Genomic DNA, 27,573 nt, shown 5'->3' on the forward strand with positions numbered 1-27,573 from the left:
TAGAATACTAAAATCCCAATGTTTCCTTGTCTTTTTGTTCAGTAGCTAGTTCACATCCAAAAGATCATGCTCAAGTAGTGCTCAAGCATATTCACACTGAAGCATACCTACAGCATGCAGTTGACCAACCCTTAAAATGCAGCAGTCATGTAGATTGTTATGATAGTATCATTTAATTTGTCTCTAGTGGATTTTTTATTCAGAAGGCTATGGTGAAATAAGTACTCTGTGAAGGCTGAGCATAATGGTAATTGCCTTAGTACTACGGTGCAGTCATCAGTTGTATCATGGGAAAGTTGTCAGGCCACAAACTTTTCTTACAGAGCTTTTGTGCATATAGCTATATTGCATCCTGATGTAACCAGAACATGAGTCTCCTTATGTAATATGAATGAATATATATATAACTGCACCCTTCTCTCTGCACATAGGTATAGATCCTGAGCAACCTGCTTTAGCGGACTCTGCTTTGAACAGAGCGGGTTGGACTAGCTGATCTCCAGAGTTCACTTCCAACTTCAGCTATTCTGTAATATTGATAAAGATATCATCACGAAGTGATACAACCAGAAAAAATAAGACCACTGCTTTGCTTGTAATATGTGCATCCTTGGGACAATGCGTTTCTTACCAGCCAAACCAGGTGTTTTAAGATGTAAAATTGAAAAGGGAGATATGAAACATGAAACATAAAAGGAAGAGTTGGCAGATACTGTCTTCATTATCCAACATAAAATTGTCAATTTCCTTTGAAATGCAGATTTTGTTTAAAAGAGGGAAGAGAAAAGCAGCAGCATTCAATTCACATTCAGGTTGATGTGAATTTTTTTTTTTTTTTCAAGGATCAGATAAATTGTCTTGGAGGAGGGGTGTGTGCTAATTTTAGGCTTGCACAGGCTGTCTCTTGAGCTGCAAGAAAGTATCATTGCTTAATTTTAGCAGTCTTCATTGCTGAGGAGTATTGGAGCTAGTGCTGATGGTTATTTGGTCACTTTATAGGTGCAGCTGACTTTATTCTAAAGGAGGATACTGCTTGTACTTTTTGTGTTATGCACAATTATGAGAGGAGTACCACAAAAATAATATATTGTGCCAAAATGAGTTGTGATAATTGACATCAACTGACACCAAATAGATTATGCCAGTGTTTAATTTGGGACATTAGTTAAGAGGGTTAAATAGTTTCTTTTTTTTGTTGTTTTGTTTTACATTCGCTCTTATTGATGGACAGAGTGGGAAGTGATGCTGCTCTGAGTTATTGGATGAGAAATGAATGCCCCTTTTCTTCTCTCCTTTAGAGCTGGTAACTTACCTTCATCCTCTCTGCTCTTATTTTTTCTGAAGTTAATTTGATTGGGCTTTCTCACTGTGAGCATTCATTTATCCATAGTTCAGAGTTTAGATCCGTGTGTTGCTAAGTTCTCTGTTTGCTTCTATTTGACAAGTGGATAATACTTCCACAAGAGTATTTTTTTTGGTTTTTGATGTGTCATGGGTTCTCTGCACACCTAATGATCTGAATCACTCTGGTGAATTACATTGAGCACACGTGTGTGTGTGTGTGTACACATGTATGTGTATGTATGTACACTGCTGTAACTAGTACTTAGATGATGACAGGTTTGAAGTGGCTCTCTGGATCCTGTCCAAGGAATCACTGTCTCATTTATGCTGATTCCCATTTTCCAGTGCACCTGAAACTTTCCTGATCTTATTAATAAAGAATAAAATGCAATCGTAGGTTAACCTGCTGTATTTTTCCTTTGTCATTTTGATGAGTGTAGATTTTCATAATAGAAAAAACAACAACAACAACAAAACAACAACAACAACAAAAAACCAACAAAAAACAACAAAACAACAAAAAAAAACGCTGTGGCTGAAGTCATGCTAATAAATAAGCACAAATTAAAGACACAATACATATGTTTCCTTTAAGCTGGGCTACAGATTCTGATTTGTGTACTACACTTTTTTTTTTTTTCTGGTTCTTATAGTACCACTGAAGAGATTATTGTCCCCAGTTGTTTATCACTTCTTCCCTCTCAGCAGTATCCCTGCGATTACTGCTTCCCCACTCTGCTAATCCAGCAAGCACATGATAGCCTGCTTCAGTCAAAACAAGTTAAGCTGGACAGATTTATATTTTTTTTTGCTAGCCAGCCTCATTTTGACAGAAGAAAAATCACAGACTAACCTGTGTGAGGAAATCTTAGGGTTCGATATTCTTAGATGTAAAGGGAGTACAAAAGAAGACAGAGGTGGGATACAGGGATTGTCACAACAAAATATGAACAGGGTTCTTAAGGCTTGGGGAACTCATGCTGTCATCCGAGGATAGAAAGGGATTTTAAATGGTTAATTGCTTATGGATGAATGTAACTCAAGCAAAAATAAGATTATTTTGATTTATCTGGACTTGAGAAACACATGGTCTTATTGTAGATATACTTTAAGGAGTCTTAGCAAATTCTGTGTCCTCTCACTTCTCTAACTTCCCCATCTGTAAAATAAAATTGTATTTACCTCTCATGGAGTTTATTGGAAGTAGTTTGTCAGCATTAGTAAAGTGCATAGATATCACTAGAACCATTCTTGTACTAAAAATAATTCTATTCTATAAGTTTGGCATTGCATACATGGATTTATCTAAGAATTGAAATGCTTATTGGAAAGAAAAATATAATAATATTTGAAATGAAAATTCTACACATCTCCTATGGCTGTCTTGGTAGAATTACATATTTCAGTGAATATAGGAAATATTTGCTGCCCAATGTCTTTGTGGGGTTTCTGCACCTATTTAAATCTAAGTATGATGATTTTATGTAAATCAACAATGATGGATGGGGAAGAAAGAAATATGAAATACAAGTGCATAACATATTAGCAGAATAGCAACCAAGGCAGCTTGTGAAGAGGGGAGGCTTGCTTTCCTATGAAATTTTAGTTCTGCTTTGATATCACTTTTTATTCAGCTAAGAACAGGATAGGGATTTTATTTTAATTTAATTTTATTTTTTTAGGATACATCATATTCCTTTTAAAATCTAAAACTTTAGGTACAGACTACCAAATAAAACAAGTGACAGCAATTTATAATAGACATGGAGAGGGAATAGAGTTAATGTTTTGTGGATACAATATTAGAAAGGAAAAAAAAAATTAAAAACACAGGTCAAGAAACTATATGATCCTCAATTTGTATAATGAGATACTGGGATAACTTATTAGACAGACATGCAGACATAGAATTATCGACTCTTTTAGGTTAGAAAAACCTTCAAGATCACCAAGTCCAACCATCAACATGACCTACTGAATCCCATCATTAAACCATGTCCCCTTTGTGCCACATCCACATGTCTCTTAAATACCTTCGGGGGGGGGACTCCACCACTTCCCTGGACAGCTCATTCAAATGTTTGACCATCCTCTTCAAGAAGAAATTAATGTCCGATATAAACCTCCCCTGGCACAACTTAAGGCTGTTTCCTCACATCCTTGTCACCTGAGAAAAAAGACCAATACCCTTCCCTCTGCACCTTCCTTTCAGGTAGTTGTAGAGAGTGATGAGGTCTCCCACCAGCATCCTTTGCTCCATACTAAACAACCTCAGATCCCCCCGCCTCTCCTTATTTGTCTTGTTTTCTAATCCTTTCACCAGCTTTGTTGCTCTTCTCTGCACCCGCTGGAGGAACTCAATATCCTTCTTGTAGTGAGGGGCTCCAAAATGTACACAGTACTCGAGGTTCAGTCTCACTGGTGCTGCGTACAGGGGGACAATCACTTCCCTAGTCCTGCTGGCCACACTATCCCTGATGCAAGTCAGGATGCCATTGACCTTCTTGGCTCCCAGGGCACACTACTGGATCCTGTGGGGTTCCTGGTCACTAGGGTGCTTGGATAATGCCACTGAATTCAATAATCATCTTTATGCCATCTAATCTCAGTACAACAAAGGAAGAGTTGTGTTACGTAACACATCAATGAAAAGGGACTCATATGCTCTATCATAGAAATCATAAACCCTTTTCACAGGTTGATCTACTTATAACTATGTGTCGTCTACACTTATTTGTGCTAAACAGGAAAATTATTATACTAGGAAAATTATTATACTGTAATAGTACAGATGGCTTTGACAAATTGAAAGCTTTATTGGGATATCTTTGGAATAATTGATGTCTCATAATGTATGTGTTCCCTTTGTCTATGCTTACGTTTTGGACTAATTCTGTTCTTTTTCATTTCTTTTGTATGATAACTGATACCGTGATAAGTTGATAGGTGTGAAATAATTGTGCCATACTTTGGCTCTCTATTTTCAGTATAAATAAATATTCATAGATAAAGAGCTTGATTCTTCTTATATGTCAGAAATGTCTCCAATTGATTTTTCTAAATTAGAGTCCTCCAAAGATACTAATGGTTGATGAAATATTTTAACTTTATTAATATATACTGGTCTGCCATGAACATGTACTTTGTTGGTCTTAGTAAACTTCTACATGGTTAGGCATAGAAAATCAACTGTTAACCATGTACTGGTGTAATGTCCTGTAATAGGATTTGGTGTGATGGAGCCTGAAAATGATGAGTAAATAATTGTTCTGCATAGTGTTTTATCTATTCCTTGAACCTCTATTTAATTCTCAGCTATCTTACTTGGCACAATTTGGTCTTTCCAGAAATGTTCAGAAGTTATTATACAGAGTGTTAGCATTGCCCAGGTGGGTTAGCGTGCAGCATCATGAAATGTTTGTCCTGAAGAAAAAAAGAAAGAAGGGGAGACACGAATTCTAGGTTCCTTAATCAACAGAATTAATAAACATAAATTAATACTGGCAAATTTTAATGTGAGGTTTTATCAACTAATGAGGATAAACTCTGACATGTGTCCTTTTCTGAAGTCTCTTGTGAGGGGCAGATAGCCAGTATAAGGGAGGCAGAGCAACCAAATCCCACATCAGCTCTCAGTTTGGCACATGGAAAAATCAACACTGTTCCTGATATGACCTTCAAAGCACCATAGCCACAAAAAGCTTCTCAAAAAGCTTCAGAAACACCTAGTTAATGCATTCATCTGTTACACAAGTATTTCTTCATGTTCATTTGCAGAATCAAACATAAAAACTCATGTCTCATCCGCTGCTCAACACACTTATCCTCTCCATTTCTTTGGCTAAAACAGTCATATGCTGCTGTACATCACCTCAATCATCCTAATGATGTTGGCTCAAGTTTGATGAAAGACATCTGAAATGTTAGGAATGTGTACTATTTATTCCTGTATTGTGACCCAGAATATCAAAGATAATTTGGTTCATAGGAAATTAAATGCTTTACCTTTCTTTATTCTATGAAACTAAAATTTTAATACTGTATCATCTTGCTCTTCAACATTTTTGTCAGTTTCAGTAACAACCTGGCTCTCATTTTATTATTTAAGTCATCTGTAAGAGACAAAAGAATAACAGGGTGAGACAAATTTAGTGTTCTGATTGAATAATTTCATACCAAAGCATGTATGCCAGCTGAGCGTGGGAAACAACCACACTTAACGTTTCTATATATGCGGGGTAAAGGGATGGAGGAAGCATTTGGATAAACCCAATGATCATACTTCTGACTTGATCTGAAAGAAGTACAGGTGTTGCTACACATTCTTTCATCTGTGAATCATTCTAATGTGTCTTACAACTACAATGAGGAAAAATTGCCATCAAAAGCCATCTGTAGCAACTCTTGTGCTTTGGGGGTTAACATGTAAGGGTGGTTACATAATGAAATAATCTACAAAGTTGCCTGCCAACTCTTTGATCTGTGGATCTTGCTTTTTTCTAGATGACATCTCTCCTAAAATCATGGTAATATGCAAAACATATTGTATGGCTCAGAAAATAAGAAGTGAAATTGTTATAAAAACTGTTGTTTCAGTCTTCACTCACAAGAGAATACATCTGATTTTTACTAAACATTACTTCAAAATTCCTTTATGTAATTTCCCATTGTTTTTCACACAACAGGTCAAATTATCGTAACACCAGTGCCCTACCTAACAAAAATAAGCAAGATGACAAGCATGAAATAAAAATACAGATGAAACCTTTGCCCATTAATGCACAAAAAAACCCACAATCAAACAAACGAAAAAATCAAACAGGTGTAGCTGTGATGAAATATAGTTACAGTGTTAAGAATATCAGGGAGAAGTTCTTGCCATATCCCAAATCCCCAGTTGATGAGGATGTTACATTAATTTGTTCCCATGTCTGAGATAATGCTTGAATCTCTTTCTACGTGATCTGGAGTTTATTTGGAACACTTATACCCTTCAGAAAAGAAATATTTTTTCAGGGAAATGTGCAGAAGATAATCTCCAGTCTTCAGAATCATGTTTCCCTTGTGCAATCATTGCTCTTCTGTAAGAATATAGTCTGTCTATAGACAGACATAAGTATGTCTGTATCTAGACATACATTTTCCTTGTTGCAGCATGATTCTGTTTCCTTAAAATGTGAGATTTCCTGCACCACATACACATGTAAGAGTTAGCAAACTCTTACAACTAGCCAGATACAGTTGTAGAAGTTGGTAGCAGCATGGCACTGCAGATGTGTCAGATAAGGGCATCAAGCTGGAGGGAAAAAGGGGAAAGTGGACTTCAGGTGAGGTTTAAATTGGTGAGTGTCTCTTCTGTCATAGGAGACTTGGCAGGACTATTATTTTGTTCTCTCCCACTCCTCTGCTTCAAGGCAAATGCAAGGAAGGCATGTCCAAATCATGGGCAGACCTGATAGGGTAAATGACATTTTAAATTCTTTGAGAACTATTTCAGAAGTTTCTTCAGCATTCTGAATACCACATATTACTTTCATTATGTCTACATATTTCACACTTCCAAAGACAACCAAACAGAGGAAAAAATAAGCTGTTGTACTTGTGCTTTTCTATTTTTATAATAGAAAAGTACTGTTTGTGGTGTTTTGTTTTTTTTAAATGTTGTGACTTGTTATTTACCATAGAATCTTCATAAATTATAAATGCATGTGATTTGTGCACATTCAGTGCTAGATATAACACACAATGTTATAATTAATGAATGAATCAACCTGATTTCATCTTTATGCATCTGTTATTGGAGTAAACATATAGCAGCAGCTATACTTATAGTCTGTACATATGTACAGACAAACATTTTGAATAGAAGGCTGGTATGTTTCAAATTTATGTAAGAGATTATTTTCTTGGCATCTTTTCCTGTTTATTAAGCCATAAGGACATTACATCATTTGGAGTCAAATTAAAGAGCTGTTGTAAATATAGATTAAGGTTTCATCAGATATTAGCAATAGACCTAGTCTAAATTGAATGTCTGGGAATAATTCCAATTTGTATCAAATCATACATCCATTTTATAATGTTTCACTGAAAAATAACAGGAAACAAGAAAATGTAAACTCGTAAGTTAAGTTTTCAACAGGTCTTGGAATTTTTAAGTGCCAAACATATTTTGCATGCTGAGAATCTATTGACCAAAATCCTTTTTGAATTACAAATTATTTTCAGCTTGAAACCCTGTTGTTAAGGAAATGCAGGCTGTGAATGCTAATTTGGTTCTGTTTAAGCAATTAAGAAGTGCAGTTTGAACTGGACACATTTTCTTTGAACAATACTTACACATGTGTTAATACAACACCTATGAGCTACGCTGATAAAGTAACTATCATGTTTAACAGACGAAGTTAGTAATTGGACACAATATTTTTGAAATTGATTAAAAGCTCTAGAACAGTGGTACTGTTGCAAGGTCGTGTAGAAATTAGTCTTCCGTTTTGCAGAAAAGCTGCAGGAAAAAATATTGCTGTAAAATCTTGTACAATAATTTGGCATCTTTTTCAAAGCAATAGACCAGAACTATTACAAATTAATAAAATCACCACTTTACAGACCTTTTTTCAATAAAATGCAAACAATTGCATGCTAACTTAATTGCTATAACGTTGCTGAAGTTTAGTGAACAATTTTAAATGGTTCATGTTTTGACATTGTACTGAAAACAACTTTGGAAACAAGAATCTGCTAATTTTTGAAAAATGAGTTACATGGTAAGGAAATGGTAAAACAGAATTGCATCTTTTCTTCCAAAGGCAAGCTGTGTCACACCGTGAGCAAACAGAAACATAAAGATATTTGAACAATGTAAAACAGTTTAGAATATATTGGCAAAAAATGCAAACTTGAATAAATATTTACAAAAAATGTATTCACTCAAACCACAGATAGTAAAAAAATGTGGAAAAAAAGGCCTTTTGTGATTAAAATTCTCAGTTTTCAACTATCTGTTATTATAATGTACATGATATGATCACAGGTTATCTTTCAAGACTCAATTAAAGCAATTATAGTCCAATTGAAGACCTGCTGAAGTAAATTCAAAGGTATTGATTTCAGTTGATTTGAAGCCTTATGGGCTACATCTGATTATTATTTTCAGTTTTAGAAATCTTATTTCTTACAATAGAAATTTCAGAATGCAGTTCATTGCCCTTCCTCTGATTAGTTTTTGTTATTACTAATTTGGCTAATATTATATCTTTAGTTGTTCCACTTTAAGCTTTTGGGGAATTGATAAAGATCTGTTCATGTACATTTTTAATATCTATCAAACTGTCAGTTTCAAGAGAGGCAAGAAATATTTGTCTGTCTCCTCCAGCTTGGATTCTTAATGTTGCTGAGGAGGACTTGAGAAATCCCTGAGCTTTTTTAAGCAGAATATCTCTAGAATAGGCACTGCAAAAATTTGCATGCCCCCAAGACTCTTGTAGACACCCAGAGTAAAGAATGTGTAGTTGGAATAGAAGGTGAGAACATTCTAGAGTGGAAAAAGGTAAGGGCAGTATGCAGTACTGCTGAGATCTGAGAGCACTTGCTTCAGGAAGCTGGGAGACCAGAATTTAAACCTGGTAAGTTCTTTAACTCCCATAACCTCTTGCTTTGAGAAGGGGGTTGTGAGATTAGGTAAAAAAGTTTTATTGTGCTTCTTAACATGCGTGTTAGTTTGACAGTGAAGTAAGAAGGTAAGAATACATGGCTGCATATAGTATTGTCCAGCCTAAGAGTATGTAAGCTTTCTGCTTAAATTAGTAACAAATTAACACCATCAATCATAGAATTATAGAATCATAAAGTAGTTCAGGTTGGAAGGGACCTCGAAGATCATCTAGTTCCAAACCCCCTGACATGGGCAGAGACACTTTCCTCTAGAACAGGTTGCTCAATGCCCCGTCCAACCTGGCCTTAAGCACTTCCAGGGGTAGGGCATCCACAGCTTCTCTGGGCAACCTGTTCTAGGGCCTCACCACTCTCAGAGTAAAGAATTTCCTTCTTATATCTAATTTAAACTTACCCTCTTTTAGTTTAAAGCCATTAACCCTTGTCCTATCAATACACTCCCTGACAAAGAGTCCCTCCCCAGCTTTCCTGTAGGCCCCCTTTAGGTATTGGAAAGTCGTTATAAGGTCTCCCTGGAGCCTTCTCATCTCCAGGCTGAACGACCCCAACTCTCTCAACCTGTCTTTATAGGAGAGGTGCTTCAGCCCTCTGATCATCCTTTTGGCCCTCCTCTGGACTCGTTCTAATATGTCCATGTTCTTGTGCTGAGGGCTTCAGAGCTGAATGCAGCATTCCTGGTAGGGTCTCACGAGAGCAGAGCAGAGGGGGAAAATCACCTCCCTCGACCTGCTGGCCATGCTTCTTTTGATGCAGCCCAGGATACAGTTGGCTTTCTGGGCTGCAAGTGGACATTGCCAGCTCATGTTGAACTTCTTATCAACCACCCCCCCCTAGGTCCTTCTCTTCAGGGCTGCTATAAATCCATTCTCCACGCAGCCTATATTTATGCTTGAGATTGCCCTGGCCCAGATGCAGGACATTGCACTTGGCCTTGTTGAACTTCAAGAGGTTCACACAGCCCCACCTCTCAAGCCTGTCAAGGTCCCTCTGGATGGCATCCCATCCTTCCAGCATGTTGAACGCATCACGCAGCTTGGTGTCATCAGTGAACTTGCTGAGGGTGCACTCAGTCCCACTGTTCATGTCACTGACAAAGATGTTAAACAGTGCCAGTCCTAGTACTGACCAACACTGACCCCTAAGGAACACCACTCATCACTGATCTCCACTCAGATGTTGAGCCGTTGACCACAACTCTTTGAGTGCGACCATTCAGCTGATTCCTTACCCACCAAGCAGTCCATCCATCGAATCCATGCGTCTTCAATTTAGAGACAAGGACATCAACGGGGACGGTGTCAGTGCTTTGCACAAGTCCAGTTAGATATTTTCAGTTCCTCTTCCCCATCCACCAAAGCTGTAACCCCGTCATAGAAGGTGACCGGATTTGTCAGTCATGATCTGCCCTTAGTGAAGCCATGTTGGCTATTACCAAACACCTCCATATTTTCCATGTGCTGTAGCACAGTTTCCAGCAGGATCTGCTCCATGATCACGCTGGGCACAGAGGTGAGACTGACTGGCCTGTAGTTCCCTGGATCTTCCTTTTTTGAAAAATGGAGGTTGTGTTTCCCCCTTCCAGTCTGTGGGAACTTCACTGTATTGCCATAACTTCTCAAATATGATGGATAGTGGCTTAGCAACTACATCCAACCATTCCCTCAGGACCCATGGATGCATCTCATCAAGTCCCATGGACTTGTGCACCTTTAAGTTCTTTAGGTGGTCTCAAACCTGATCTCCTACAGTTCATCATTCTTCCAGTCTCTGCCTTTGTCTTCTGGGACCTGGTTTATGTGGCTGGAGCTCTTGCCAGTGAAGACTGAGGCAAAAAAGTCATTGAGTACCTCAGCCTTCTCCATATCAGGTCTTTAGTTTCCTTCCAGAGAGGGCCCAAAATTTCCCTAGTCTTCCTTTTATCACCAGTGTACCAAGGAGACTTTCTTGTTGCCATTGATGTCCCTGGCCAAATTTAATTCTAACATGGCTTTGGCTTTTCTAACCTGATCCCTGGCTGCTTGGAAAATGTCTCTGTATCCCTCCCAGGATATCTGTCCTTGCTTCAATCTTCTATAGGCCTCGTTTTTCTGCTTGAGTTTGTCCAGGAGCTCCTTGCTCATCCATTCAGGCCACCTCATGTTTTTGCCCAAATTCCTCTTTGTTAGGATGCATCACTCCTCAGCTTGAAGGATGTGATCATTGAATATTAACCAGCTTTCTTGGGCCCCTCTACCCTCCAGGGCTTTGTTCCAAGGTACTCTACCAAGCAGATCCCTGAAAAGGGCAAAGTCTGCTCTCCTAGAGTCCAGGGTAGTGAACTTGTTGTGCTCCCTCCTCACTGCCCTCAGGATCCTGAACTGTACCATTTCATGATCATTGGAGCCAAAGCTGCCCTTGAGCTTCACATTCCCCACCAGCCCCTCCTTGTTGGTGAGAATGATGTTCCGCACAGCAAGTCTCCTCATTCGCTCATCTGTCAGTTGGTTAAGGAAATTATCATCAACGCATTCCAGGAACTCCTGGATTGTCTATGCCCTACTGTGCTGTCCCTACAACAGATATTGGGGTGGTTGAAGTTCCCTGTGAACACTACAGTTTGCAAACGTGAGGCTGCTTCTGTCTATAGAGGGCCTCACCTGCGTGTTTTTCTTGATCAGGTGGCCTGTAGCAGACCCCCACTATAATGTCACCCATCCCTCTGCTCCCTTTAATCTTGACGCCTAAGCTCTTTGTCAGCCTCTGTCAAAAATGATTTAATGACTTCAGTTTAATTTCAGCGTAACAATTTGATCTCTGGACCAGCCATAGAGCAACATGGTTACCTATCTTTTTTTTTTTTTGTATATTTTCTAATGCTCAGGTTGTTCAATTATATGTCTCTCAAATATATGTTCAAATATATGAAGCCTTGAGTAGAAATAGGGCAAATAAGATTTTATTAGTTTAGAACACAATGCTTCTTTTTTTGAGGATCATTGGAAGAGCTCACATCTTCTAAATGCACAATAGGAGAAAAACATTAACACTTCATCTTTTTGGTAGTCACTTTAAAATGCCAGAGTTTTTTTTTTTTTTTCCCCACTTTAGTAAGAGGATAAGGAAAAAGGAAATTTTCAAAATAAAATGTTTTTGGGGTAGGTTGTCCACAAAGCTGTTTTGTGTATTGGATGACATTGCAAGGGTCAGTCTTCCCTTCCTCCAGCTACTTGTTCTGTCCCACTACCGTAACTTTGAAGTGAACAAGGTCAGCTTATCATCTGGATGGAGGAGACAAGCAGAGGGGGATTTTTCACTATTAGCAGCCTGCTGTTCACTTTTTCAGTTGAAGTGCAAAAGAGCAAAGAGAATGGGCATCCCAGGCAGAGCAGGAGGACAGAACCATTGATTTGGCTTATGCTGTTCATGGAGCCTCACCTGCTTGTCTCTGCACAAGGTACTCTCTCATTGTAAAAGGCAATAGGACTTGCATCTCCTCTCACTTGTACTGCTTGATTTAATAGCCAGTGAGGAGCATGCCATTCATCAACTATGTCTTGAGTAATACTTTTTTATGCCTCTCAACCAATTCACTGGTTGCTTTGTAAAGGCATCATCTCTAATTTCCAGACTGGATCCAACAGAGTTGGAAAACACTGGTGTTCTAATTTGGTATCATTTGTTTTCTGCTTGGTTTGAATGGCTATACAGGAAGCAAAACATTGTCAGATAAAGCCCACTACAGGTCTTGTATTTTGTGTAATCTTCATCCCATTGAATAAAGCTTTTATAAGGAACTGGCATAACTGAGGGATATCCCCCCAAAAGACAAACAGTCAAACAAACAAACAAACAAAACCACCACCATCACAAAACAACGACAACAACAACAAAACACGCACACACACACAAAACCTGAAAAGCTTTAGGATATGTAGACTGATGAAGTATTCCTTGTGTGAACTTAGGAAGTAGATGTCACTGTTTAGTCTGCTTCTGTTTTCTTTATATTTTGGAGTCACTGTTTCAAACATCAAATATGCCGTCTTTCTAGACTGTATATTGTATTGTCATAGCCAAAGCTATCCTTTTAAAGATACATTTCTATGTTTTGTTTAAAAGAGAATCTGACTGTAAGATGGCATGACATTTAGAAAAATTGGTAAAATGGTCTCAAGGAGGAAATAGCTTCTGGAGAATCATGTAGCAAATGGGGGTAATTGGAGCAGTTTGAGTTATTATTGTGGCAAATAAAAAACTTCAGAGTATTTTCTCTTTCTTCTGAAACATTAAATTAATGTTTTCAGAGTACATGAAACATACTCCCACTTTTGCAGTGGGAAACAGGAAAATGTGCCAAAACAATCCACGAAGCAAATAAAATAAAGCTCTTAAATGAAAGCTTTAGCTTATAGTATTTGCAGGGTAAGTCAGTTACTTGAGAGCAGTTAGTGGCAATAAATTAGTTTAAAATGTATTACAGATGGGGCCAGCATGTTTTTTCTCTTTGAATTCTTGGTTTGGATTTGTGCCTGGAAAGATATGATGACATTTTTCAAAAAATGAGTTATAATGATCTATGGCTACAATTCTTTCTCTATTTCAAAATATACTTTATGTGTTATAGCACTGCACCTTTGTTGTGCTATTGTCAGGTCAGGGAGGGGAGAAAAATATAAAATTATATCAGCTGGTAGTTTGGAGTGGTAGAACTTTGATACGCTAGCACAATACTAATAGGGATGAAATTATAATAGCATAAAAGGCCTTTTGCAGGCACAAGATAATTTCTTGTCTTAACTGTGATAGGTTGTATCTTTAAGAGCATGTTATATGATATTGTAAGCTTCATCAAAATTATAATGACTTCGTATGTATCATGAGTCTCTGTAACCAAAGTAAAGCCTGAACTACACTCAGTAAGTATATATGTATTTTTTAAACGTGGATGAAATCAATCTACCTTTCCCTACAGTGATGTCCTTTTCCTGGTAAGTCTTTTATGTCTAAACGTTGTTGATATGGCCCTCCCTGCTGGTCATTTTAGTGCCTGAAAAGGATTTCAATAGTTCCACTGAGCAAGAGAAGGACTAATGAAGAAGTAAGTAAATGAAAGTAAGTAATGGTTACAATTTAGAAGAATACCATTTTAAAGCTACTTTTTTTAATGTGTGAAGGAAAATTGTACTCATAGAAGAAAATAACTGAAAAAGACATCATTTGAAATTAGTCTCTAAAAAGCAGGTATAATTTAGTCTAAGAGGTTAAAAAGACAAAGATGTGTTTGGACAACAAGGAACAGCTGTTGTTGCTGTTGCCTTTTTTTAAGAATCTGAATGGAAAGATTGTTTATGCAAGTGACTTGGCCTAAATATTGTTCTAGAAGTTGTGCAAAATATATGAAAGATTTTGGGACAAACTCTACCACCTTGGTTGCCTGGGTGGCTCCTATTAATTTTAATGAATGTTGCATATGTTAATTAACACACAAAATTGGCCCTATGATACTGAGTCACTGAGGTTAAACTGCAAAACAGGTCATTTTTCTATGAACGTATAAGGAAATTTTAGTATACTTGAAGAACGCATCTGTCAGATGGATGCAAACTTTTGCAGCCATTCCACCTGGAACCTGTAAAATACAGAAGGAGAGAGGCACTACATTTCTTTACAGTCAGACATTATGAAGATGTTTTTAGTAGTCAAAATCCTGAAATATTCTTAATTCACTTGTGTTTAAAACACAACAGTATTTGAAAAAATTTGCAGAGTTCCCAAAATACTATTTTTCATTATTTGATCTGTAACCACTAGCGTTTATAATAAAGACTACACGTATTTTTTATGCTACAAGTAATTCTGTAAACAGTTTCAGTATACTAGCAGTTTTGCCACTGGGCAATAGAAGTTTTATGTGGTGGTAGAAATATTTTATCTAACTGTCTTGTGGAGGTTAAGGAAAAGATTTTCATTATACAGCATCAATTGATGCATTTGTTCAGACAAATATAGTATGGTTACCCCAAGGTGCTTACATATTCATCTCTAGCCTCTTGCCCAAAGAAATACTGTGGAAAATATGAAATGACTAAGACAGTTTGTTTGAATAAGCAGAAATAGTGCCCTGGTGGTTTCATACATAGAACTAAACATATTTGAAATGTTACAGCAATCGAAAATTATATAAGTTCAAATTGGATTGAGGGAGTAAAAATGAGTAAAATCATGTAACAAATGTGACTGGCAGTGAAACAGACCAGATTATATCTTACATCTTGTTTAGAAATCTCTCCATAAGTACTTTTCTATCTACTTTTATGACTGAGTGTTTTTATATGTGAGAAATATAACACAGCCACAGAATTAGAACAGAAATGTCTGCCTGAAATGCTTGCTACAGTAGTATTCTATTTCCAGGAGTATTGTGGAATATTAGTTCTTGGGTAAAAAATGGTTTGTCGGTATGATAATCCAAGCATGCCGATTTAATTAACAGTACCTTAACCAGTGGTGGAATCTAATTTGAGATTCAAACACCTGAGCTTTGGATTCTATACAATTTGTATGTGGTTTGGGTATCCAGGCTCCCACTGTTGTCAATAGGGATCCAGCTAGTACAATCAGTAGTGTCCAGAGAGCTATTTATCTCACCCTATAGGAGACAAAGGTCCACTGAAAGGTTCTTCATACGCCACTGATTGTATTGACTAGATCTCCATCAGCTAATGGGTGGCTGGGACCCTGTCTTACGTGCAGCTTGGCTTTTAAATCGTAATCCCGGACTAGGTCTGTATTTTTTGTTTATACATGAGCATCCTGTTGCATTTAAGCTTTCATAGAGTCCTGGAGTCACTCATGTAAGGCTGGCATATGTGACAGATGCCTCAGAAAAAAGCATTTGCCTTTCAAGAGAGGCAGTTGGAGGCCAGTTGCTGTACTATGAGCTTTATTGGATATAGATACCTGTGAATGAGCAACTGAATTAAGCCCCAGATACTTTTCTGTCTGGGGAAATAACTAACTTTGCTCTGGTACATTTAAAGCACAGCTCCTGCTGAGTTTTCTGGCCACAAAGCTATATATCTCTTCAACGTGGTGTTTCATGTTCCTTTGAGCTTTGAAGATAATGAACAGTTTCCCGTCTCCATAGACTAGGGTACCTGGTATTATTACTGTGGGGGCTATTTAGACCTCAAGAAGTTTCTTTATTTTTCAAGAAAGGCAGGTTGGTTCCCCACTGTTCATTGATAGTCACTCATAGCAACGGGAAATTTTGAGGGGACCAGAGCAGAAAACAGGCCTGTTTTATCTCAAATTTGCAGTTATTTCATGAGGTAAGGTTCGGGCCCAGATCCTACTGAAGGAGAGAAAACTACCTACTTGACTTCACAGAATAATGACTTCTTTTGTGAATTTTAAAATATAGGGTTGCTCTTTTTCTGTAGCAAAACCATAGGGTGTACTACATTTTCAGTGCTACATTAGCCCTGAGGGAAAGGTTGGGACATGGGAGAAAAATAGTCCACGGAGAATATGAGCTCTGCCCTTCATATATGGAGATCAATGAGATTCTACATATAAAGTTGGCACAAGTTCCTACCTAGCTTTTCTGGCTCTGACAAATAGTAAGAGATCATTCTTCACTTCTGTCTTTAGCCTTTGGTGACTATTTGTGTGGCCAGCAAAAGCCTTCTATGTTTGGCAGTCTACCTGCTTCAGCTTTCATAGTAAATTGTAAGGTGTCTAGGCGGATGGCCGAGAATGAATGATTCATGAGAAAACCAGCTACTGGGACAAGAGTTAGAGACGTCTTTTGTAAGGCTCCAAAGCAGTTTTTAGCATCTCTGTGTATTGGCTCTGAAGTCTTTCTTTCCTAATGTTTGGTTTCAAAAGGAGTGTTTAACTCTTAAAAGAAAGTCCTTAAAATGTTTCATTAGAAGTAGCTAAATAGAAAACAGAAAACCTGAAAGTGTCCTGAACTAAACAAAAAGCTGCAGTATTTTATTACACATTAATATACCTTCAGGGATATACAGTCCTTACAGATGACTTTGCATGGAAAGCTTTGCAGTACTTTTTAAAAATTATTATTATTTTTTTATATATTTTTTGGTCCATCCCTCCATTTTCTATTTCTCTCATCCAGCACCGTTGTTTTTCTCCTTCCTTTTGCCTGTCATCTTACTACTACTGCCTACCCTAACTCTGTTTGTATTGAGGTAAGTGGTAAAGAATGATATCCAGTTAGAGGTGCCACAACTCCACGGCCCACAGTGAAGATTCTTCAGGATTGTCAAGTTTTGCAATTTTGCAGTTATAGGAATTACACAGCAGTTCACAGGTACATGCTTTCTATATACACCTGAACATTCTAGTAGTCTTATCTAGACATGCATTACTGTGAGATTTAGGATGCCTCTGGGCAATCAGAGTAGACAGTTCCTGAGATGTTCAGGGCACCTGCAATCTGTGCTGATTTAATCTTGAATTACAATTTCTGGTTGTGACCCTTTGGCTATACTTCATTAACTAGTATGTGTTTCCTTGCATATATTTACATAAAAAGGGAAGCTGTCCATTTCATCTGTCAGTATAGGAAATGCTATGCAAAGAGTGGCTTATCAGACAGTTGTTCTCTGGGGACTTAATACCAACATGCTTCCAGAATCTTACTGTGTTTGATTCCTCTGAGAGCTTGCTCAAGAGTCCCATTAAGATGAATGGCAGAAAACTAGATGAAGCATTACATGTCCCATAATTCCACTTCACATTTTTTGCTGTGGTACAGCATCACATTTATGACAATTACATTCCGTTTCATTATTTCAACATCTGCACACTATGATAGGTCACTTTAGGATGACTAGGAGTATATTACTATCAGTCTTTCCCTTTATGTATTGTAGTCTGTGATTGGAAGGATCAGTATGTTTTAGTAATGTTAGAAATCAGTGGATAATTAATCAAAATACTCAGCTTCCAAGTTGAAGTTAAAAAAATAAAGATATATATTCAGCCACAGCTGAAATTCTTTTAGGAATGATATCTGCCATCTAAATTTAAGAAGAATTGTGCTTGCCCAATTAACATTCTGAATTTATACTGTAAAGTAATGCAGTGATACCTGTTTGAGCCACAGAGATGAACTACTGCATTGATGAATGCTGAAATCAGAAGCTGTTCCCAACAGTCTGGTCAGCAGAATTATATTCCCTTCTGTTCTGGGACTGGAAATGGCCATTGGTCTAGCCCAAACCTGCTGCCAGGGAAAATATATCCATCTCAATTCTTCCAACACAAGGCTGAGGACAGTTTATTACATTCTGTGATAGTGTGATCCAAACTATTTATTTATTAACGCAGCTGCCAGTTTGTCCTGCTTACCTCTCAACACCATAACATCAAACTTTATTACTCAGCCTTGTAGTGAAAATGAATCAGTATTTGTTTTTTAGACTGTGGTTTTATGACTGGCTTAAGCTGTTGTAAGTGCAGGCTATCAATTAAAGAGGTGTTTACACACTCCTCTCTCCTTCCCTTTTGCGCATGCCCCTGCCCCAGAAAGCTTGTTTTTATGAGGCTACTGAGTGAGCTGAATGGGGAAGTTTACTTGGCTAAGAACTGATTACTTTTTCATCTAGGGTCTCTGCTTCAGCTCATTTACATCTGAACGATTGCTAGTCCTGGTACACGACTGCCCGTCTTGTGGTGACATGGATTTAGATTCGCTTATGCCTACAATGTAACTATAACCTCAAAAACCTAAAAATTAGAAGACTAACCAAGACATTTAACATGGAAGTGTAATCTTTCTTGCTAATGTGTAACATACATTGAAAAATAATAGGTGGGAGCCATTTATTTAATAACCTTTGAAAGAAATTCCTTTGAAGCAAAATAACTATTTCAGGTCACTTAGTTTGAATTTTTTAAGGTATTCAGACACTTAATTATTTAAATCACAGATTTTTTTTTTTAAATCACATATGAAACTCTTCAGCTTTTAAAGTATTATCCAACAGTGTTTATTCCATGAATTGTCATGTAAACTGATAGAATTTTAATCACTGTGTTTTTTTTCAGTAGACTGTGTTAAGATACATGAAGAGATTATTGAAAAGGAATCACATTATCTCTTTTTACAAAAGATTCAATGGATACAATAGGGATTCTAAACATGGGACAGAAAAACATTCTTTGTGTAGTGGGAATATATTTAGAAAAAGCCAAGATAAGTGTAGAGCACTTCACAGAGTTTCCGTTTACATCTTGCTTTTTTTGTTCTTCTACTTGAGATTAACTGAATTTTAACTTCTATTTTCTATAGAATGAAGTTATATTTCTATTACATATAATCCTGATACTTTTTAGAAACACCATATTGTTTGCTTATTATTGCTGATCACCTTTACTGTTTTTTTTTGTAACTTTGCATGTATTTTAAAATAAATAAAAATGCAAATTCATTTTCCTTAGATCCATTTTTTTTATTATTATTATTATTTTTTTTTACTTCTTCTCACCCACACAAATATGTATCATTAGTCTACTTCCTTCCGGTCTTTAGTTTTTTCCATTAATGCAACAAGTGTAACTCTGAATACGCTGAAAATGTTCTAGACTTACTATTATTAGCTTGATCTGCCTATCAATGTGGTGGACAACAGATATATTTAAAAATATTTAGGCCAAGCAATAGACATGTAATGTAAATTGCTTGCTTCAGAGTAGGGGATGTTTTTTTTTTTTTTTCAAGACAACCTCCTTTTCATTTTTCTGTTCTTTTTCCTCCCCCTTTGCTACAACTGCATGAAGAGGCAGGCACAGATGCCTGCTGCCAGAATGTGATACTTAACCTGACCATCAAACAAGCCTCACAAAGGAAGGCTTTTCAGGTCCCCCAGTGAAACAACCACTGCATTTTATTATGGCGTGAAATTAGAAGTGAAAAGCCCTATGGCTCTTGCTATTTAGTAATGCGGAATATGTCGTTTCTGATGGTGATGGTCGTGCTGGGAGGGAAATAGAAAGCCAGAGAAGGGAAACAAAGTAACAATTTAGACAAAAAGACCCCCCCCCTTTCCCTTTTTTTTTTTTTCTTCGTCTCTGATTGTTAGGTGGTCTATAAAACCATACTGCGGTAGATACAAGCGAAAAGAACATTTAGTTGCGGCTCTTTCATTCAGAAATGTATGTGTGAATTTGCAGGGTGATGTACAAGGAGAGTCATCTGCTATCAGAAGAGTTCACTAGTTTAACTCATTTATAAAACAGCAACAAAAAACTTGACTGTGCTTGGAGAGAACAGTGCTGCTCTGACAGACACTCAAGTTCCATGGCAAGATGGTGTTTATAGCAAGACTGTGTGTGGTTATCTGAAGCTGCCTTTAACAGATTGGAAGGGGAAAGTGCCAGCCTGAAGAGGTTTTCCTTTTTCTGTTTGGGATTAAAAGAATCTTGTTTTCTCAATGAAAATTCTGTGCATATCTAAAATGTCAAAATATTTGTGATCACTTTTAATTTGAAACTATTATGTAATCACTAAAGCAAATAGACAAACATTAAGAAATGAAACACAGTATATGAAAGATACAATTTAGAATGCAAAATGGGCTTCTTCTTTTAGAATCACCATCAGCCAATCATTATAGCTACTTCTGAAAATTGTGACAGCCTATCCAGCGGGGACAGGACACACAACATGCAACAGGGAACAGTGATCTAGAAATTAAGAACATACAAGCCAAAAATTTCTGCCATGTTGCTTACTCTCTAAATTATAGGAGTAAATCTTGGAGAAACTTTAAAAGGAAAAGAGTTGTCATGACAGATCCATGATACATTGATACAGATACAAACAGATCAGTTTATTGGTAAACTGCATTGCAGGACTGCAACCTGAAATATGAAAGTTCAGCCAAGAATTAAAACTACTACTGTTTTCTGGTAGTTTTCATTTTCTGTTTAATTCCGGGAACTCACAGCAAAGGCTACACACACTTCCAGAAAATTTGACCTGAAGTTCTCGGCAAGGGTTGTGGTCTTTTTGGTGCTCAAATGCTGGATATTGTAATGTGGATATTTGAAGTGGTGAGTTTTCAGAGATCAGTGCAATCAGAACAGCATTTCCCCCAGATTTTTGAAACATAATGTCAATTTTAGGAAAAAAGCCTTGTATGCTACTTGGTATATGCAGAGGCCCAGACAGACTTAACTGATATGCTATGTCTATCCCTTTCCCTATCTCTGTTCCAGGAAATATTAATTCTGATTGTAAGTCATAAAGCTACTTTTATTTGCTTAGAGTGTTGATAAAAATTTGTTTATTCAAATTGGTGACACTTAAAATGGTGGTATTGTTACCCCTGATGCTTTCATCTGAAAAAAATGGGTAATTAAGAAAAGGAAATGATTATTTCAAGCTCAGGTGTTTGTTAGATATCCAGCAATTCCACTTCTGAAAATCACCTGTACCATATCTACTGCTCTGGTATTTGCAAGTTTGCATAACAGGAGAGCACTAATACCCGTGTGTGCTTTTAGTGCCCCCACGTCCAAGTAAAATACACACATCAAATGCAGCACATCAAATGCAGCTGTTTGCCGTAGCAATTTAAACAGCTCTGCTCGACTTTGCAGCCAGTAAAGGTTCTCAGAAATACTCCATTCTGCTGTGAAACGGCCATTATGTTGTGAAATGACCATTCAAATGAGCACTCCACTCTCTAAAGTGCTGGTTAGTAGACAGAAGATGATTGCATCTAAATCAGTTACAGTTTGCTTCAGAAACTGTATACCTAAGCCTTGTAAAAAGCTGAGTAAACAGAGACAAAATTAAGGGTTTGTCCACCTCTCTGCCCAAGTAGCAAGGTACGACTTCGAAGAAGCATGTCAGCATGCTCTCCTTCTCCTACTTATTTGGATATTATTTTGAATAATATATATATATATGTATATATATATATCTTCTGTGACATTCAGAATTTGCAGTTGGAAGATCTGTAATTATGTTCTGCAGAGTTTGATGAAACAGAGGTTTTAGTGGTTCTGTAACCCTGGCAGTCCCATCTGCAGAAATAATTTACATTTATTATGAGCACAGTTCTTGGATGTGAAACCAGAATTAAAATTGTTTAATGCTGTTTTGAATGTAATTTAAAAATATATATATATTTCAGTATTAACACTATTTTGAGATGAATAAAGGTTGTTCATATCTTTCAAGAAGCCAGATAGAGTATCATTTTGTAGGTTTATATAATAGTATTATATAATAGGAAGGTATGCCATTTACCATCTTTTAAAAAAAAAAAAAGAAAAAAGAGAGAGAGAGAGAAACTAATTCCTGAAAATTAACTAAAACCGCAGATCTCCAATAGACAGACCATACCCTTTGTTTCAGTGCCAGACCCAGGTATTTTGCTGTTGACTTCTGGAAAATACAAAATGGTCATCTGTCCTAAAACGTAAGGATAAATTGTCTGAATGTTGATTACATGTTAAGAGTTTTTATTTCTTCTTCATATATATATATATATATGTATTAATTAGAATAAATTAGTACTTGCAGAAGGTAACACATTCCACATTAGTAACCTGTTCCTTGTCAGCTGGACCATCACTGTACACATCAGGATGTTATCAGTACAGAACTATAAAAAATATGTTTTAAGAAAGACTAAGAAGTGCTCCTTAAAGGGATTTTAAAGACCCATATTGCTCTAACCAAGGAATTACAAGTAATTTTAAGTGCTCTTAGTTTAGTGAGCGTCTAAAATCTTAAGACCTGGCTTTCATTCAAAACCAGCTCTTCATTTATCTATACTTTCAAACAGTACCAGCTGTGTTCCCAGTAGACATGACAATGTCACAGAATACCCCCACATGTAACTAATTTAAGACTTGATCCTTCTCAAATGCAAAATCATTCCTTTTCCCAAAATCATGATGCCCAGTGACTTGCAGAAGCATAAAGAGACAACACAGACAGGGAACATTTCTCCGTTGTTTAACCCATTTGTTTATTCACTTACAAGGAAAATATATTGCTACTTTAATTCTCTTGAGAATCTCATTAACAGACAGTAACTTCAGGTTGTCCTGTGAAGCTGGTATTTTACATAAAAGAATAGGTTTCACAAGTGTTCCTATTAGACTTTCAAAGTTTTAAAGATACATGAGCCACTTCCAGTCTACCTTAAATGTAACTGAATTTTAGGAGCTAAAATGTCACACTGAGTTTCTAGAAAGTAGATGACCAGTGCTTCAAAGGTTCAATCTACTAATGGGGGAGGAGAGGCAAAGAGGCTGAGAAGCAAGAGACTGACTCAGCTTGAAATGGATCTCACAGAATGCTTGGAGGCTTCTTGACCAGCATGTATCAATGTAGAAGCTAATATGACAGCTACTGATTCTGCAATTGAGCATTCCTCTCTGGGCTTATGCATTTTTTTTATTATTATTATTATTATTATTATTTATTTTTTTTTGTCTTGAGACACTGACTGATTCGTTAGTGCATCTCTGCTTCTAACATTTTCTTTAAAACAAGATAGATGTGTACATGCCTGCTCTAGTGGTTGGCAACCCTGCCCAGAGCAGGGGGGTTGAAACTAGGTGATCTTGAAGGTCCTTTTCAACCCAGACCATTCTATGATTCTATGATTCTGTGTGTGCCTGACCTGACAGGGAGTACAAGCACCTGAAAGCCTAGTGCTGCAGTGCCTCACCTTGGGCACTTGATGGCTAGGAAGGGTGCCCGCAAACTTTAATACACTGATACCATGAACCACTCGTGGAGAATTACTCACATGGAGTCTCAGAATCAATCAAACCATCAAGCAAAGTTTTTGGAGAGCACTGAGGATGATCCAGAGTGGAAATGAGTGGAAACTTGCATCACAATTCTGGAGTTACCTACCTGTCTCTGTAGGAATCCTCACTGCAAGTGCCTGAAATTCTTGCTGCATATATATTTACTCGAGCTTTTAATTTTGCAATATACTTTTCGAAACAGAGCCACACCTATGTGTTCTAGGTGCGTAGAGAGAGCTGATCAAAGAAAGAGCTGGTCCCTAGCTCTGGTCAAAGATTTAAACCGAAGATTAAAACAAACAAGCAAGCAAGCAAACAAACAAACAAACAAACAAGACAGAAAGAACAAGAATCTTTAAAATGGTGTATCTACCATCAGTTTCATAACCAAAAGGTTATTTCTTGATTTTAATTTGCAGAATTCAAGTAAGGTTCTTTGAGTCTATAGAAAGAAAATATCCACCTTAAAGTTTGTGAGGAAATTCATTTCCACAGGAGGCTGAGATACAAATGCATAAGTAGACTTTTAAAAAGTGATTTGATTATATCCTTACAGGTATAGCTTTTAGAATTGCAGCATGTCTTCCTAAGTACATGAACACTATGTCAGACACGTGTCAATTATAACAGTACTGGAGTTGGAGAATTTGGCCTTTGATTCAAACAGTAATATAAAGAGTGATATTTCTTTTTGGCATTAATAAATGAGATGAGATTCTAGGAAGCAAATTTATGAGGATTGCTTTGGGAAAATATAATCCAGAACTAATGCAATTTTTTTTTTAATGTATGTGCTATTTATTTTTTTAATTATAGGTATTCCTGCTATTTCTGCTCAGTTATATCATGAGAAAGAGTTTCAGTAAACACATCTTGCATCTCATGATTCATGAGATGAAGAAGAAAAGTAGCAAGTAGCTGCCTTAAACTGTTCAGAAGAAAGTATGTTCTATGATATGATAATTCTAATATCTAATATTATTCTACCAGGTTAAGATGGTATGAATGGATTTGGACTGTATAAATATCTAGCTGTGCTTTTACTGTCCTTAGATCAAAACATTATGTTTTTCAGACAACTTAGAGTCTACTTTTTGAGATACAGAAAGTAACAGTTTCTGTGCAATTTTCTATATATAAACACCAGATTTAAAGAAAGCCTCAGTCATTTATGCCTCTCTTACTACTTGTTCATGTTTTGCATTGTGTTTACTACCACTGTGCTAGGATGTACAGATTGAAAATCACTTTTATCATGCTTCCTTTGGGTGCAGTCATATATTTAACTGTACCAATTACAAACAGATTCTCTGTAAGAGCAATGAACAGTATATTCTCTTTTGGCTTTTGTTAAATTCTTGACCGCAAGAAGGTTCACCGCTGATATTTGGAATATACATTTTTTAGATAATTTGTCTTTATGATATGACAGGTTCTCAGGAGACTGTACACTGAAAGGTGTCTTTTTGCTTTAAAAATAAATAAATATATCTAGGTTCCAGTTAATTAACCCTAGGACAGCAAAACACTGAAATATATCTTTTACATTTAAAACATTAATTTCTGACCTTGCTGTTGTGAGCAATTGGAGTAGTGAATGATAATGAAAAGAATAATTATATTCCAACTATAATATTTTCATTCAATTTTTTTTACAACAGTTTGCATATGACTTGGTCCCACTTTGGTGTATGAAGAAGCCGTACTAGACAGATAAATTGAGGGTAGAATCTTCCCCTTGAAGTAAATGTTTGCTATTTAAATAGTTATAAATGTCATATTCAGAAATTTACTTTAAATACAATATGTAAATAAATATACACTATTTGAATAAGTATTTATTTCAATGTTTAAAATATATTTTGCAGTTTACTAGATTTTCAAAACTGCTGTGTTGGTGTAACTCTCCCTTGTCAAAGGCAACATTTCCTATGCAAAAGCGGCAGTGATCTGCTATGAAAATCCCTTTCCTAATAATGGAAGTGGCCTGCATCACATGCTAATCTCACAGGTGGCTTATTTATAATTAAAAAAATAGGACAAAAAAGACTTCTATAACAGGTCCCTTAAATGCATTTTTTTTCAGAAATAAAATTGAAAAAAAATATACTTCAAAATACATCAATACTAAGATTTCTACCTTGAATGGAACAGTATTTTTTTCCTACTTTGATTGCCTCGTTGTTAATAGATCTATAGTAATATTTCATATGTGTGCACCTATGTGTGTGCTCATATACACAGATGGATTTTGAAGGTTGGCTAGTACTTTCTGTTAGCTCTCCCGGCCCTTGCTGCATAGTTTAGCAGTCATCAACACAGCCAAGGCCTGGATGGAGAAAGCAAGCCTACAACTCCCAGGTTTAACCACAGGAGCTGACCAAGCAGGTGCTTTAGTAGGATTCAGTTTAGCAAGGCCGTGTCATTGACACCCGTCATCTTCTGAGGAGCGCTATGGCCCTCAATGACTGAGTTTCCCCTCCTTCTGCAGGCAGCTGTGTCCCGCCGGCACTGCCCTTGGCCTCACCATGGGGCTAGGGTCTGGCAACCAGGGGCCAGCAATGGTGCATCCTGCTTGCCTGCCCGTTGCCTCTGGTCTGGGCAATCAGCCATCTAGGCAGCCCAGCTTAGCTCCCGAGGGTGGGTGGCAATGACTTCCTGCAAGGCATTTCTCATTACATGAAACGGGCAAGGACAGCTGCTTCTGGGTCTAGATTCCTCCTTATTTTTCAGTGTCCTTTTAACAAGCACACATGTTCATACTCATCTGGAAAATCTGGATGCATTTGCCTGCTGGATGGGAACAGTTTTCTCAGGGGTGTTCTAGGCATTTCCTCAAAATTCTTCGTATTGGTGTGAAATGGTGTATGCTTTCCCTTCAGACATCAAGGCAAAGCTAAACATCTATGACATGACTCCCATTGGTCTGGGGAGTGTTGGGTCAGGTCTTTGCTGAATTGCATTCAAGTTGTTAGAAATGTAATATCCAAATGTTATATTTAAGATTTTTTTTTTGTTTTTATTCTATTCTCCGAAGACTAGGTTTTAAGAAAACTGACGCTGTTGCAACTTGTTCTGACTCACATTTTCTTGATTTTAATTTTTATTATGCAGTGACAGATACCTGTCAGAAAATCTTAAGTTGTCAGTGTAAGGCCTGATTCTGCTTTTTCTTGAGAGAATTTTCAACTTTGTGTTTGCCCTAGCTAGGTGGGCTAAAAGTGATGAAGAGCCATGTTGGAGGGAGAAACGTTTTACTTCAGTATGATCCAGAGCCCTGCAAATATCTTCTTCAGTAGCTTGAAAGAGGTGATTCCCACTGTATTTAGCACTGGTGAAGCCTTACCTTGAATATTGTGCGCTCCATGATACAAAACCATGTTAAGGTATTTGAAAGCGTCCAGAGGAGGGCAGCAGAACTGGTAAAAGGACTGGAAGGCATGTCCTGTGAGGAGAGGCTGAGAACACTTGAACTGCCCGGTCTGGAGGAGAGGAGGCCAAGAGTGACCTCAGTGCTCTCTGCATCCTCCTGAGGAGGGGAAGTGGAGACGGAGGCATTGACCAGTCTTTTCGCCACGGTAACCAATGACAGGATGCAAGGGAACTGCAAAAATCTGCACCAGGTGAGGGTCAGACTGGACATTTGGAGAAATTTCTTTACTGTGAGGGTGGTCACATGGTGGAATAGGCTTCCTAGCCAGATGGTTGGATGCCCTGTGCCTGTCAGTGTTCAAGATACACTTGGATAATGATCTTGTTTAGTTG

General features: G+C 37.3%; 1 protein-coding gene across 9 annotated transcripts in view; it reads left to right on the forward strand.

The window, feature by feature from the left end:
• Positions 1-27,573, forward strand: part of ANOS1 (anosmin 1) — a 142,970-nt gene that overhangs the window by 45,955 nt on the left and 69,442 nt on the right. Inside the window, exon 1 of one of the 9 annotated variants that reach the window (XM_083825302.1) lies at positions 432-27,431. The exons of the other annotated variants lie outside the window; for them this stretch is intronic. Coding sequence (XP_083681428.1) covers positions 27,402-27,431 — 30 coding nt within the window. The 5' untranslated portion in view covers positions 432-27,401. Of the gene's footprint in view, positions 1-431; positions 27,432-27,573 lie in introns of those variants that run through there. 9 annotated transcript variants of the gene reach the window in all.

The sequence above is a fragment of the Anser anser genome (assembly GCF_964211835.1).
Source record: "Anser anser genome assembly, chromosome: 1".
Taxonomy (NCBI): Eukaryota; Metazoa; Chordata; class Aves; order Anseriformes; family Anatidae; genus Anser; species Anser anser.